The sequence below is a fragment of the Trachemys scripta genome, chromosome 1 (genome assembly GCF_013100865.1).
Source record: "Trachemys scripta elegans isolate TJP31775 chromosome 1, CAS_Tse_1.0, whole genome shotgun sequence".
NCBI lineage: Eukaryota > Metazoa > Chordata > Testudines > Emydidae > Trachemys > Trachemys scripta.
In genome coordinates, this window is record NC_048298.1 from 149,590,639 (window position 1) to 149,607,621 (window position 16,983).

General features: G+C 40.4%; 1 protein-coding gene across 1 annotated transcript in view; it reads left to right on the forward strand.

The window, feature by feature from the left end:
- The window catches only part of CFAP44 (cilia and flagella associated protein 44), a 70,917-nt gene that overhangs the window by 24,173 nt on the left and 29,761 nt on the right, over positions 1–16,983 (forward strand). Inside the window, exons 15-19 of the mRNA XM_034789347.1 lie at positions 913–1,012; positions 2,359–2,453; positions 8,300–8,509; positions 8,993–9,103; positions 15,301–15,453. Coding sequence (XP_034645238.1) covers positions 913–1,012; positions 2,359–2,453; positions 8,300–8,509; positions 8,993–9,103; positions 15,301–15,453 — 669 coding nt within the window. The remainder of the gene's footprint in view (positions 1–912; positions 1,013–2,358; positions 2,454–8,299; positions 8,510–8,992; positions 9,104–15,300; positions 15,454–16,983) is intronic.

Consider the following 16,983-nt stretch of genomic DNA (forward strand, 5'->3'; position numbering starts at 1 on the left):
CTCAAAGGGTGGGAAGTGACGGACATTAATATGGGAAGTTAATGTGCGGGCTGCTACTGCAACCTGTCTGGATAGATATTTTTGAAGTGCCCATCACTATTGTATCTAGATGACACTGAGGACAACATTCACATCTCTCAGAGGGGTAGCCGTGTTAGTCTGGATCTGTAAAAAGTGACAAAGAGTCCTGTGGCACCTGATAGACTACAGTAGTCTATCAGGTGCCACAGGACTCTTTGTCGCTTTTTACATTCACATCTCTGTTCATTTGATCAAACTGATTGCTACTATTGCTGCTGTAGATCTGCTATTGGTGGAGAGGGTCACATGAGCAGAAAAGTTAAAACAGACACTTAGGATTTGATCAAAAATTCCATCAAGCAGATCCCGTAGCAGCAGATAAATGAAGTTGCAGCACAATTATGGCAAAAAGCTATGTAGAAAGTGTATAGTAAATACAGCAGTGTATATGGAAACCTATTTTTCTCCTTGGGTTGGAAAAAGACTTCCAGTGAAATATAAAGCCCTTGGCTTAAGGTCATTTTCTCAGCCTTCAGAGCAATAGTTTTCCATTATAAATTTGATCTCCAGGCATTGTACCTCCCAATATAATAGGTTATTCACCTTTATTTTTACATATCTGATGCCATATTTTTAAATCCAGGTGCTTAATATGCCTGTAAAAATTTGCTCATGCACCCATTGCACAATCAAAACGAGCATTTGCAGGTACAAAAAGGGAACTGTATTTGTGGGTATCCTGTTGCATGTATAAACACCACATTTTTGCATGCAGTAGATATAGGGCAAATTTTGCACGTTTCTTTTAGATGTCCATTTTATGTTGATGAGGCATTGCAAGCCGTTTTCAGTCTCTGAATGTAGGAGAACTCTGTTCTGATTTCTCTGTAGACCCATGATCCAGAGTGCCTGTTTACCTTTCACTCGGGAAAGATTGAAGCCATGGGTGTCTCTCCTGTCACATATCTCATGGCCACTACTGCACTTGACCGTAAGTACAACTCTTCCCTAAGCGGTTAACTTGTAAGGGCAGGGTTGCAGCTGTCAGGCTCATTGTGAAATTATTCTGTTTTAAACTAATGTGTTTAGTTCATAGCTGTAGTGGAAGTGTGTCTTTACTTTGTAAGGATATCTACCAGCTGGTCATTATTCCTGGGGACAGTTTTTTTTAATGATTAGAACAGATCATTAATGGGTTGAAGCCACATAAAGTGCAAGGAGTGTCTGAGCTCAAGAACTAGGTTTTCAATTAAAGGAAGTCTCAATGTGAAGCTTTATAAACTCTGTTCACTGTGAAAGAACAACAGAAAAGGGGAGAATTTTGTTTAAATAACAGCTTTCATATTCCAGACTCAGTGGATCAATAACAGTGTTTTATTCTGTGTTTTATAATGCACCACATACATTTATGGCACTGTATAAACAGTTCTGAGTATTAATACTTGTGCCTTTCTTGGCAATTGCAACAGCTATCATGTCCTCATTAATAGTTTATCTTGGACTATGGACATTCATTTAATTTATGAAAGTGTGCCTGAGCAAGCCTTTGGCACTTCACTTTAGCAACTGTTAGAGAGGGAAGGAATATTGGCGAGTTCATTGACATTATCTTTCATGCTTTTCAGAAAGTGCCACAGAGTCTTAAACTTGATCTTGTCAGCTATTGAATCCATGCATTGTGGCCTGAAGGCAAAGTTCCTACCAATTGAGCCAAACTGACACCTATGAGGGTTGCTGGTTGTTATTGAACTGTATGCACTAACAGGGGTTTCCACATCCCATTAATTCCAGCTGAAGTGAAACTGGCTGTTATCTGGATTCTTCTCCATTTTAACCCATTTAATCACTTTCCTCAAAGGCAAATCCAAGAATCATCATATCATTTTTTCTTATGCTGTCAGCACAGGACTTCCTTTAGTACATGTCAGTGTTGCTCCTGTGACTACTCAAGAATGACCCCAGCTGGCCAATGAGGCTCATTCCTCCTTGTTCAGAGCCGAATATATTATTTCCACAACAGTCTCAGCCCCTATTGCCCTTGGGTCAGAATTAATAAAGCTAGTGTTTAGGTCAGAATTAATAAAGCTAGTGTTTAGGTCAGAATTAATAAAGCTAGTGTTTCCTTCGTGATAGTACAGAAAGCTACAGTACAACATAACCATCAGCCAGGTACTTGCACTTGTGAGTTTTGATGTGAAATGAAAGATTACTAACTTTCCATTCAACCTTTCATTAAGATGCATCAAAAATTTGTCCATAAATCTTAACAAGTAGTTTTTCAAGAAAAAATTGTCTGCAATAACCTGTCTCCTTTCCACTCCCATCTGTTTTACACAGACTCAGTGCGTATCTATGATTTCATTGGCAATTGTCAGTTGACTGAGATTAAGTTTAAACAGGGAGGAACGGCACTGACTTGGGCACCCCGAGTGGTAAGTTTACCCTACTGCAGCGTGTTAACATGGATTCATAATGTGGCTATTTCATTGCAATCACACATATTCATGACACAGGGTTTTAATAAAATTATTGGCCAGCTTTGGCCTTTATGAATCACCATTGGTGAGGTTATTTCACAGTGGTAAGATAAAAGTCTGGGAAATTTTTTCTTCCTTCACTGGGATATGTGCATATGAGCAAGTTTTTTGCACTATAGAGGATTATCCCAGAGCACTAGAGCTTGGATTTATTGTATGGGTGTTTCCCCATTTGTCTTGGCTTGCCAGGCATTCTACATGGCCTGTTGTATGGATTTGTAAAGGTGAGCAATGTGGACACTCCCAGATAATACTCTGAGTCTATGTCTAGAATAGAATTTTTGCTCTTTAACTCAAGCTTATTAATTGCTGAAATGGGGTGGCAGTCACCTCTTGCGAGTGCCCCTGTGACCGGGGCTCCAGAGAGGCCAGGCTGAGATTGCTCAATTAGGGCAAACTGCAATGAATGGGGCAGACAATCCCCAAAATTGGTGGTTATTCTAATACATAGATTCACCAAGGGAGAAACAAAACAGCTTCCACAATACCTTATTGGTTACCCAGAAGCCAGAAATACAGTTCCCTTAAAGTAACCCAGCCTTGAGCTCCCAGCCAGACAGTCAAGTCAAATATGATGAGGATTACTGAAAATGTTGTTCACCATATAAAAGGTTCTACCAATCCCAAAGGATCAGACACATTACGCACCAGGTTAATGAATATCTCAGATCTTACCCAAATACACACTTACAGACAATTCTTTTTAACTAAACTAAGATTTATTAAAAAGAAAAGAGAGTGTATTGGTTATAAAAGATCTTTATACATACAGATATGAATAAAGTTCTTAGGTCAGTTTCATAGAAGAGATGATGAGCTTTAGAGCTGCAAAAAGTCCTTTCAGAATTACTCCATAGGTTATAGTCCAATGTCCAATATCAGGGTGATCCAGATGGGACTGGATACTTCAGTCTTGTGACTCAAACTTCCCCTGATGAAGCTTAAGCAGATCTGAGATAAAAGGATCAGCAGCCAAGATTTCTTCATATAGATCACTGGCAGGCTGTAATAGCCTCTTGACAGCAGGTATTCCTTGGGTGAGGAATAGCTGCTTTGTAGTAAAACTACCTATTTCCTATGTATACACAAGTAACTAGTTGCATTCATGAGAATAAGGTAATTATCCATTAAGTAGTTCATAGACAGTTTATTACAAACTTCAAAGAGAAATATAGACAATGACATTATTACACCCAAGTTTCATGTAAATGTTAATATTCCCTTTAGATCTCAGAATCAGTGGGTATAGTAATAGACAGGAACCGTCTGTTTACATCTAACAAGATATAAGTAAACACATACAGTCAGTATTACCTCGAATTCTCTAACAATACAGGTTTGCATTTCAAAGCTCTAGTCTATCGAACATGAAATGGCCCTAATTACCATTTATATACTTATATGGAGTGTCTATTCTACCTTTTAAAACATATTAGCTAACTTGAGTTAATTGGCAATCAATTAACTGAGTTAAACTCTTGTGTAGACATGTTTTTGAGCAAACTTTTATAGTAAGCCTGCAGAAGTCACTTATACCGGCAGTCGGAGAGAGAAATACTGTACCTTAATTTTTAAAGGGTAGGGTGGCTTTATGCTTTCAAGAGCATTTGTGCTATGCAATCTTATGACTATATTATAGGTGACCAATTGTGTGCTTATGGAGTAAGCTGATTGGGCCCTACAAATATACAGCACTATACTCAGGGCCAGATTTACAAGGGTAAACAGATACTTTTAAAGATGCAGCTAGGTACCTAACTCTCATTGAAAGTCAGTGGGAATTAGGCACCTTACCTGCTTATGCTTTTGTAAATCCCACTAGATGCCTCTCTGGATCTTTAAGTGCTTAAATACCTTTGTAAATCTGGCCCATAGTGCATCCTAGAACTTTTTCATTCAGTTTCCTTTGAAGTGTTGATATCTGAACACTGCCTGAGGGAGAATACTTAGCTAGATGGATAAAAGGACTGAGCCCAGTATATAAGTTCCTACTGCAAGTAACTAGTCAATGAAAGTAAGTCAATTTATATCATATGCTATGAGCCATTTATTTGTCTAGGATCATTTAAATATCTCTTCCCTAAAAAGAATATTAGAAGCTGCTGTTGGTTCAGATAGTGTCCCTAGTCTCTGTTTACCAGAAGCTGGGACTGGGCGACAGGCAGATCACTTGATGATTGCCCTGTTCTGTTCATTCCCTCTGGGGCACCTGGCATTGGCCACTGTCAGAAGACAGGATACTTGGCTAGATGGACCTTTGGTCTGACCCAATATGGCGGTTCTTACGTTCTTACACCACTGTCCTGTGAGTTACAAGCATGTGAGTCCCTCTGGCCTGACATCAAAATCAAAGCTCATTTTCCATGGTGGTATGTAGCATCACTAAAGACTACTAGGCTTTTAAAATTAAACCATGTTCCCTGCCTGTGACTCTTCCCTTCATGTATGTGGACAATAGAAACTCCATATAGAATGATTTATGAAATGGGGTATATGTTAACTCTAGAGCTGTGTGTTATACAGTTTCTCAATATCAGCCTGATGTTGATCCCCAGTAAAGTAATGGAGTAGCTGATATGGAACTTGATTAAATTAAATTATCCTCTAATACTTTATGAATGCCAATCAGCAAAGATTTATGGAAAATTGACCCTGTCAAACTAACTTAATTTTTTAAATGAAAATGCGTATTTGGTTGATAAAGGCAATGGTCTCAATATAATATACTTCATTAAGGCATTTGATGTGGCACTGCACTATGTTTTGGTTAAAAAATTAGAACAATACAAAATGAACATAGGACACATTAAATGGATTAACAGTGGACTGACAGGTCTCATAATGTAATTATATTTGGGGACTCATCATTAAGCAGGTGTGTTTCTAGTGGGGCCCCACAGTGATTAGTTTTTGCCCTACGCTATTTTACATTATTATTGATGACCTGGAAGGAAACAAAATCATCACCAAGAAAGTTTGCAGATGACACACAGATTAGGGGAATGGTAAATAATGAAGAATACAAGTCACTGATGCAGAGTGATCTGGATCGCTTGGTAGAATTGGAAGTCAAATCCTACTGAGGAAGATAGAAAGGAGCATAAATTCTGGCAAGTCGAGGGTAAAAGTATAATTAGGCAGGGCAAAAAAGAATTTGAAGAGCAACTAACAAAAGACAAAATATAACAGCAATTTTTTTTAAAGTATGTCAGAAGCAGGAAGAGCAGGAAGCCTGCCATGTAATCAGTGGGGCCACTGGATGATCAAGGTGCTAAAGGAACTCTCAAAGAAGACAAGGCTGTTGCAGAAAAACTAAATGAAGTCTTTGGATTGGTCTTCACTGCAGAAGATGTGAGGGAGATTCCTACACTGGAGCCATTCTTTCTGGTGGCAGATCTGAAGAGCTGTCCCAGGTTGAGGTGTCAGTAGAGAAGGTTTTGGAACAAACTGATAAATTAAATGGTAGTAAGCCATCAGAACCAGATGGTATTCACCTAAGAGTTCTGAAGGAACTCAATTATGAAATTGCAGAACTACTAACTGTGGTATATGTAACCTGTTGCTTAAGTGAACCTCTGTTCAGATGACTGGAGGATAGATAATCTAACACTGATTTTTAAGAATCTCCAAAGGCGATACTGGTAATTACAGGCCAGTAAGCTTAACTTCCATACCAGGAAATTGGTTGAAGCTATAGAGAAGAACAGAAATATCAGACATGTAGATGAACATGATATGTTGGGGAAGAGTCAACACAGCTTTTGTAAAGGGAAATCATGCCTCACCAATCTATTAAAATTCTTTGAGGGGGTCAACGAATATGTGGACAAAGGTGATCCAGTGGATATAGTGTACTTGGATTTTCAGAAAGCCTTCAACAAGGTACGTACCCAAAGGCTCTTAAGCAAAGTAAGTAGTTATGTCATAAGAGGAAAGGTCCGCTCATGGATCACTAAATGGTTAAAACTCAGGAAATAAAGGGTAGGAATAAATGGCGAGTTTTCGGAATGAAGTGTACTGGGACCAATGCTGTTTAACATGTTCATAAATGATGTGGAAAAAGGGGTAAACAATGAGGTTGCAAAATTCACAGACAATACAAAATGACTCAAAATAGTTAAGTCTAAAGCAGACTGCAAAGAGTTATGAAGGAATCTCACAAAACTGAGTGATTGCATAACAAAATGGCAGATGAAATTCATTGTTTATAAATGAAAAGTAATGCACTTTGGAAAACATAATCCCAATTTTACATATAAAATAATGGGGTCTAAATTAGCTGTTGCCACTCAAGAAAGAGATCTTGGAGTCATTGTGGACAGTTCTCTGAAAAGAAGTGCTCAATCTGGAGTGGCTGTCAAAAACACTAGCAATGTTAGGAACCATTAGGAAAGGAACAGGTAAGACAGGAAATATCATAATGCCACTATATAAATCCACTGTGCACCCACACCTGGAATACTACCTCCACTTTTAGTTGCCCCATCTCAAAAAAGATATATAAGAATTGGAAAAGATACAAGAAGGGCAACAAAAGTTATCAGGGGTATGGAACAGCTTCCATATGAAGAAAGATTAAAAAGATTTGTATTATTCATGTTAGAAAGGAGATGACTGAGGGGGGGATATGATAGAGGTCTATAAAATCATGAATGGTGTGGAGAAAGTGAATAGGGAGGTGTTATTTACCTCTTCACATAACACAAGAACCCAGGGTCACCCAATGAAATGAATAGGCATCAGGTTAAAAACTAACATAAGGAACTAAACAGGCAACCTGTGGAACTTGTTGCCATGGGATGTTGTGAAGGCCAAAACCATAACTAGGTTAAAAAAAGAATTGAGTAAGTCCATGGAGGATAGGTCCATCAATGGCTATTAGCCAACATGGTCAGGGATGCAACTCCATGCTCTGGATGGCCCTAAACCTCTGACTGCCAGAAGCTGGGAGTGGAGGACAGGCGGGTAGATGGATCCCTCAATAATTGCCCTGTTCTCTTTATTACCTCTGAAGCATCTGAGATTGGCCACTGTTGGAAGACAGTATACTGGGCTAGATGGATCATTGGTCTGACTCAGTATGGCCATTCTTATGTTGTTCTAATGGTAAACTGGTTGAAGCGAACAATGTGTTTTAATATGGCCAAATGTAAGGTTATACATCAAGGAAAAAAGAATTTATTCCATACTTACAGGATGAGGCACTGTATCCTGAGAAGCAGTGATTCTGAAAAAGATGTGGGGGTCATGGTGTATAGTCAGCTGAACCTGAGCTCACAGTGTGATGATGTAGTAACAAGAGTTAACGCAGTCCCTGGATACATAAATGGGAATATTGAGTAGGAGTGCAGAGGTTATATTACTTCTGTATTTGGCACTGGTGCAACTGCTACAGGAATATTTGATAGTGGGCTCTTCAATCTAGCAGACAAAGGTATAACAAGATTCAAAGACTGGAGGTTGAAGCTAGACAAATTCAGAGTGGAAATAAGGTGTACATTTTTAACCATGAGAGCAATTAACCATTGGAACAACTTACCAAGGTTTGTGGTGGCTAAAATCAAGGTTGGATGTTTTTCTAAAAGATATGCTTTAGTTCAAACAAGAATTATTTTGAGAAAGGTATGGTCTGTGTTATGTATATTAAAATAGGTGATCACAGTGATCTCTCCTGGCCTTGGAGTCTACAAATTTTATCTTTTGCCTGAAGATGGAAGTGTTTTTAATTTCATTACACACAGGTAAATCCCAAAGGAGGTCTAATTGCTGTTGGGTTTGAAGATGGTGTTGTTCGCATTATTGAACTTTATGATCCCAGGGGACTCGCCATTGTTGCAGGACGGACCAATGTAGGGAATGCAGAGATGCGTCTGAAACAAGCTTTTAAACCCCACACTGCTGCAGTTACAGCCTTGGCATATGAACGAAATGGGGAAGTAATTGCCACAGGGGTATGTCTGACTTATTCACTGAATTGTTTTTATTAAGCCAAAAATATAAAACTATTTTAAGGTGACATGATTATGCTTATTTATTGATTTATCCAATCATACCTGCCTCAAGTAGGCTTTTCTTGTGATCTCCTCTTAGCCATTGCAGGAAATAGCATCTGCTGCCACATGGACCATGGAGATCAAGGGTTGTATGGACTACAGGGTGAGACCCCTGCAAAAGCAGGAGAGGCTCAAGGAGAAAAGATCCCAAAGCACTTGCGAGAGGATAACTTAGTGCCTAGAATTACCTGATTTTCTGTATCTGTGATGGGTCTAAATAGATTATCTATCCAGTTAGTAGGGAGTTGTATTGGGTGACAAGTATTGGGAATGCACAGCATTGAGGTGAGGGGTGTATGCGGCCCTTATTTGAAATATGTGAAATGGTTAGAGAGCCTTGAAATGCATGCTTTTTGTTATCTTCTTTCTTTTCTTTCTCAGAGTAAAGACAAAACAGTCTTCTTCTTTGCTGTTGAAGACAAATATGAGCCAATTGGATACATTTGTGTCCCTGGGCCCGTGCAGGCATTACAGTGGTCTCCACCGTCTCACGTGAGTAGTGAATGTTTTTCCTGGCACTTGGATCTTATTTTTAAAAGAAGCTGTTTCAACACACTGATGTTATATCCTACATTGTTATCTTAAGGATGAAGAATCCTCATCTAAGCAATGTATTACAGACACTTTGCTGCCATACTCTTCATGCTGTTTCAGGATGAGAGCTATTACTAAACAGAATTGTCCTTCAGTGCAATCACTTAAGAGTTTTGGACCTGAGTAACAGAGTCAGGATCACCTGGAAGCCATTAGAAACATGGCCAACCACTTTGACTTGCTCCTGTGTGAGAAACAAGCCTTTGCATCCACTAGTGAAACTTTTAAGGCTTAGTTTTCATTTAAAAAGCACAGATTTGAACATGGACTGTGCCTGTTGCCCATGTTCAAATAGGCATATGCAATTGTAAACAAATCTTTCAAAGCATCAAAAGCAAACCCTTGGGTGTTTCTCTGAACTCAAGCTCCAGTGCCTTTGATGTTTGTCCATGACTAATTCAAATAGAATTTTATTATTAAAAACCAAGATTTCAAAAGTTTAATAAGGCCAGGTCCACCCTAGAAACTTCTGCCAGGGTAATAATGTTGGTTGGGGTGTGTGATTCTTTATGAAATTTATAAACTAGCAAAAAGCCCTAGCGTAGATTGTCATGCTGTCTGGAGTGGCTCACAACTGTGAGATCCAATCTCAGGTCAGACTGTCAGAAAATAGGTCAGACGCCCCAAATTGGTGGTATATTCTATAATTAGATTTCACCAAGCCAGTAACAGATGTGCACTCCTGGATCACAATACCAGTATTACCATGGAGTCACAGGGAGCCTCCTTAGGCTCTCCAGCCCATATTGCCATCCAGACAAACTGGAGTTTCTGATAAAAGATTATATAAACCCCAAATCATATTGGGTTACTCCCAGTCCCAAAGGATCAGTCACTTACCCCAACTCAATTGGAACTCTGGACCTTGCCCCAAAAATCAGACTGGTAGCCAAATCTCTGGTAAACTAACTAAAGATTTATAAGCTAAGACTACGTCTTCACTACCTGCCTGAATTGGCGGGTAGAAATCGATCTCTCGGGGATCGAATTATTGCATCTCATCAGGACGCGACAATCGATCCCCGAATCGACGCTTGTACTCCACCAGCGCAGGTAGGAGTAAGCGCCATTGACGGGGGAGCCGCGGAGGTCGATTTGCCGCCGTCCTCACAGCGGGGTAAGTTGGCTCGGATACGTCGAATTCAGCTACGCTATTCGCATAGCTGAATTTGCGTATCTTAAATCGACACCCCCTCCCCGTAATGAAGACGTAGCCTAAGAAAAGAAATGAGAGTTATTGAGAGGTTAAAGCAGGTAAAATACATTAACAGGTGAGTCAAAGTTTGTAAATCCAAATGTAGTAATCTGCTAGCTTTCCAAAGTCTCTCAGGGTCACCCAGAATAACACTGGGGATCTCTGCATTGCATCTGGAATGCTTCCTTGTAAGTGTCCAAACAGTTCAGAAATACAGGATCTTTCTGTGAAATCAATTTTTAAGCTTCTCCAGAAAATAATCTGAACAGTGTCTTCACCCACATGGGTTTTGATGAGTAAGAAATACAGATTGAGTCTGTGATTTCCCATTGTTGAACACAATGCCCTTGCTTTGAAGTTAGCACTCTTCTTTGTTTGCATTTCCCCAAGGCTTCATCTGCATTTAAGGGATTATTTAGTTACAAGAATATACATAAAGGTAATTGCCTGCCATCACATTATAATAGAAATAGATAAGCAAAAACAATACAAGTAACATTCCATTAGTTTTTATGAAGTTTTAACACGTGACTACCATCTCACATTAACATAACTTTAATCTAGGGTTATTTAATTACAGGGTATCATAATGTAAAAGTAATGTCATAGCAAACTACAGGAGATAGGCAGATGAAAACAATATAATCAACATCTCTTTTGATCTCTGTTAGCATAAGCGTAGATGCAGTTATATTGGCTAAAAAAGTCCTTTAACCAGTATAGCTTGTTTTGTTTGGGAAACTGATATAAGCTATACGGGCGAAAGGATTTTGTTGCTGGCATAAGTTGTGTCTCTGTCAGGGGGTTTGCCACTATAGCTGTACATACTAGTATAGCTGTACTGGCAAACCCTATCTAGACTAGACCTGGCCTAAGTAACCATGGGAATTAGCTCATAGCTGCTATCTTGGATTCATTCTGCTATCTTGGATTCAACCTGCTCCCTATATGTAAATTTCCACTACATGCACCCGAAGAAGTGGGTATTCACCCACGAAAGCTCATGCTTCTATATGTCTGTTAGTCTATAAGGTGCCACAGGACTCTTTGCAACCTGCTCCCTGTTTACCTGACAAGCACCAATATGTCTTCTCCCTCTGGCTTGTCAGGCTTTTCTGATTGTCCTCCTGCCCACCAGTGGCAAGTATCTTTCCCAACCTTTCTGCTAGGTGCAGAAACCCTCCTAACATAATGTATTTATTTGCATGTATAATTTCTAGGTTATACATTCATATAACTGTCAAATGTATCTTAATTTTTCTTGCTTTAATATAAGGAAAGAAGAAGATTAAAAGAGGAACATTTAATTAATGGAACTTTAAGGTGCAGATTTTACGTTTACAAAAGCAATGTAATTCGTTCCGATTCCTACAGCAACTGCAACTAGCTCCCTTTGCACACATTAGGGCTGGGTGAATTACTTCAGATAAAATAATGACCCCTACCCCATCTCTGAGGCCTCCTTTGGGGAAAAACACCTATATGTAAACTTGACTTTTATTGCAATTTTAAAAGTTTGGATAATTTTTCCTCCTACCTCAGTTATTCCTCTGACATTGGCATTTCAGGGATCTAGCAGGGACCAGAAATCCTGTAAGATAGCTGGGGGGGGGGGGGTTTCCCCAAGATTTCCAGCCCAGTCTTAAAGACATAAGAGATATGGATAGTACAGATAAAGCATCTATACTTTCAGCTGCTTATTCAGACAAAACCTCTGACCCAAGCGTTTGGTTCAGATCCATCTGTGACTGGAGTCCTGAGGTCACTCAGTTAGGGTGAACTGCAAAGAGTGGGGCAGACCATCCCCAAAGCTGGTGGATATTCCAATACTTAGATTTACCAAAAGCACAAAACAGCTTTTTTATTACCTCACCGGTTGCCCAGAAGCTAACAACACAGTTCCCTTAAAGTAACCCAGCCTCAGGCCTCCACCTAGTCACTCAAGTCAGATATGATGAGGATTAATGAAAATCTTATTCATCACATAAAAAAGTTCTACCAATCCCAAAGGATCAGACACATTACCTCCCAGGTTAATGAATATTCCAAATCTTACCCAAATACACGCTACAGCCAGTTCTTGTTAACTAAATGAAAATTTGTTAAAAAGGAAAAGAGAGAGAGTATGGTTAAAAGATCAATATACATACAGACATGAGTTCAATTCTTGAGGTTCAGATTCATAGCAAAGATGGTGAGCTGTGTAGTTGCAAAGAGTTCTTTTAGAATTTAGTCCATAGGTTATAGTCCAATGTCCAATATATATTCAGGGTGTTCCAGTTTAGGATTGGGATCTCAATCTTGTGACTCAAACTTCCCCTGGTGAAGCTTAAGCAGACCTGAGATAAAAAGGATTAGGATCCAAACATCTTGTATGCATTTCAGGCCTTTTTTGACAGGTTGGAGTCCCTCAGCGACCAATAGACCCTCATTTCCTAAGCATCGCCCGGTAATTATTCACACAGATTAACATAAGGCAATTGTCTGTTTTTCCACCATTCACAGATGATTTGCTATACATTTCAAAGAGAGATGAATACAGCGACATCCTATTTACAGTTAATTTAAATGTTAAGATGTTCTTTTGATCTCTGAATTAAAGAATACAGCATAGACAGGGACTATTTGATTACATTGTTGACCACTACCCATATATATGTAAATACACAAAACCTCAAACATTATCTCCCCATATGTCTTTAAGGGTTGAATTTTAGTCATTTATCCTGTAGGATGCTTAACCCTTTCTGGTCATGCGTCACTTCTTCTTTCAAAGAAGCCAGGCTCACAAGGTCTGAATGATTCCCCATCTTCACTGAGCACCTCCTTGCAGAAGGGCACCCTAACACCCGGTCTACAGTCCCACTTCCTCTCTCAGGCTCCTGGGGACTCACCCAACAGTCTGTCTTGCCTCAGTAATACCCATCCTTGGGGCTGGCTTATTACAAAAACATAGTGCAAATAATCCATAACAGAAATCCCAAAACATAGTCCATTTATCACCCCCAGTGCATGCAGTCCTTATAACCCCACAACAGCTAGTCCATCAACATAGCACATATCATACTCTGGCATCCTCCACCACCCTTGGGCTCTACTTCTGTGCTCCCCTGGCCTTCTGCCAGGACAGCCACCCAAGCCCTTACAGGTCAAATGCATCTCCACTCTTCCTAGCAGAATGACACCTTCATCCCCCAAACCTTCTGCTGGGAATTCATCCTCACCAGTGGAGTATCTCTTGCTTCCCCTGTTCTGTTAACCTCTCATCTCAGACAGGCAAGCAGGTAGGTATTTCCACTGTTCCCAACTTCAGCCCTTTCTGGTCCTCAGCTCCAGCTCTCTGGCTTGGAAGTCAGCATGCAATGCCCTCTGCTGCTCTTCTGCCTTTAACTTTCTGGTCCTGCCTCTCGGCCTTTGGGAGGTCAGCTAGCAAACCCCCCTCTAGCCATCCCTACAAGCCTCCTCCCTCTCTAATTCTCCCTGATCCTTTATAGCACCAGATGCTGCTCTGCCTTTTTAATTGGCCAACTGGGAGCACCTGTACTTGCACAGAGGAACTGGACCTGCTTCATTTAAAAGGGCGAGCCATCTTGTGACACTAAACATCATCATGCTGCTCTCAGTCTAGGGTCTGGTCTACACTATGAGTTTAGGTCGAATTAGCAGGGTTAAATCGAATTAAGCCTGGACACGTCCACACGACGAAGCCCTTTCTTTCGACTTAAAGGGCCCTTTAAACCGGTTTCTTTACTCCACCTCCGACGAGGGGATTAGCGCTAAAATCGGCCTTTCCGGGTAGGATTTGGGGTAGTGTGGATGGAATTCGACGTTATTGGCCTCCGGGAGCTATCCCACAGTGCTTCATTGTGACCGCTCTGGACAGCATTCTCAACTCAGATGCACTGACCAGGTAGACAGGAAAAGCCCCGCGAACTTTTGAATTTTATTTCCTGTTTGCCCAGCGTGGAGAGCACAGGTTAACACACTGCTCATCAGCACAGGTAACCGTGATGGAGTCCCAGGATCGCAAAAGAGCTCCAGCATGGACAGAACGGGAGGTACGGGATCTGCTCGCCATATGGGGAGACGAATCAGTGCTAGCTGAACTCCATAGCAGTAAACAAAATGGCAAAATATTAGAAAAGGTCTCAAAGGCCATGAAGGACAGAGGTCATAACAGGGATGCACAGCAGTGCCGCGTGAAAATTAAGGAGCTAAGGCAAGCCTACCACAAAGCCAGAGAGGCAAACGGAAGGTCTGGGGCAGAGCTGCAAACATGCTGCTTCTACGCAGAGCTGCATGCCATTCTAGGGGGTGCAGCCACCACTACCCCAACCGTGTGCTTTGATTCCGTCAATGGAGAAGCACAGGTAACCCAGGTAAAAAGGCGCAAATCGATTGTCTGCTGTTGCTCTGACGGAGGGGGAGGGGCCTGACGGCATGTACCCAGAACCCCCCGCGACACTGTTTTGCATCATCAGGCATTGGGATCTCAACCCAGAATTCCAATGGGCGGCGGAGACTGTGGGAACTGTGGGATAGCTACCCACAGTGCAACGCTCCGGAAGTCGATGCTAGCCTCGGTACTGTGGACGCGGTCCGCCGGCTTCATGCACTTAGAGCATTTTATGGGGGGACACACACAGTCGACTGTATAAAATCGATATCTATAAAACCGGCTTCTATAAATTCAACCTAATTTCGTAGTGTAGACATACCCTAAGATGATATTCTTTGATTTCTGGGGGTGATGCGTCCATTTAAATAATCACATAAAGTGGTTGTTGACTGGTGTGCCTTTGACTTTGTGGCTTGACAACTTCAAACCTTTAGTTTTACTCTTCCTCTCTCCCCTTCCGTATGTCTGTCTAATTCTTGTGTTTTATGTGCTATTCTACAGGCAGAGAGCATGCTGCTTGTGCTCTGTGAGAATGGCTTTGCTCTTCAGGTTCCTGCACCCATCCTTGGAGAACAGGACACAGTATCCACCTACGAGATCAAAGACCTGCCCATACAGTATTTCCATTTCTGCAGCATTAAATCCCGGATCAAGGTAAAGAACTGTCCTGTGGGGAATTAAATTCTCAGCCCTCAGTTACCAGTATCCCTAGAGTGCAAAACTACTCCATTCAAGTTGCTAGTCTGTGTAGTGCTGAATGCAGGGTTCCAGCTAAGCCATTCATAAGGAAGGACCAAGCACAGACCACTCCTGGCTTTGCTTCATCTATTGGAAAATACATGTTGTCAACACTAATTAATGGAAATAAAAAGTGGAATTGAGGAATAACATATAGCTTATAATGCATGTATATTATAGGATTACACTAGTGGTAGTAGAGATAAAGTTAATATGTCACTTCCATTCTAAAATATATTTTTAGTTTTTAATTTTCAGAAAAATTATCCTTACAGCTGTAATTTCTCATGCTCGATCCCAGCCTCAAAGGAAATTCTTTTGAACAGTTTCATAAACATGGATTTGGCCACTTTTGAGTTAACATGAAAAATGGTTGTTTTTCGCCAGTAAAATTTTTCTGATACTTTTTGAGTGTTGTGATAACAGTAAATGGACTCTTATAAAAAAAAAAAAAAAAAAAAAAGAAGTCAGTGTGACGTTGCACTCTATCTGATTTTATGAAAGTATGCTAATGAGTGTGAACATAATATAACTAAAATATGCTTCATGCAAAAGGTCTCTTGTAAGGTACCATTACAAAGCTTAGAATCTACTGAGTGTGGTCATCTTATTTGTATAAATGTATCACTCTTGTATCAGAAACTAGAAATATGAAATATAACTCTGAGGGCCTATTGTAATTATACAAAGTGTGGGCCATTAATGATGGTTTGGAATCTTGATGGCTCCCATTAACCAGGACAATTGACTGTAGATGGCTCTGTTTTACATGTAAGTCTTCCTGTACACATGTATGCTGGCAAGTGGGTAATGAAGTCTTACAGTGACCTGTGATCATGTCACCTGAACTGGAATCCATCTTTAACTTGGTGCTTTTCCATTGAGAAGGAGGGGGTGGGAACCCGGAGAGGGACAAAGGATTCACGCCTTATGCAAAAGATATATAAGTGGGATGGAAGAGAACAGAGGATGGGGCCATCATGAGAAATCCCCTAGCTACCACCTGAGCTGGAACAAGGGCTGTACCAGGGGAAAGGATTGTATCCAGACTAGGAAGGTGTCCAGTCTGTGAAAGAAACTTATTGAAACATCTCCGAGGGTGAGATTTTATCTGTATTCAGTTTTATTACTGTATTAGGCTTAGATTTGCGTGTTTTATTTTATTTTACTTGGTAATTCACTTTGTTCTGTCTGCTATTATTTGGAACCACTTAAATCCTACTTTCTGTATTTAATAAAATCACTTTTTACTTATTAATTAACCCAGAGTATGTATTAATACCTGGGTGGGGGGCAAACAGCTGTGCATATCGCTCTATCAGTGTTATAGAGGACAAACAATTTATGAGTTTACCCTGTATACGCTTTATACAGGGTAAAACGGATTTATTTGGGGTTTAGACCCCATTGGGAATTGGGCATCTGAGTGTAAAAGACAGGAACACT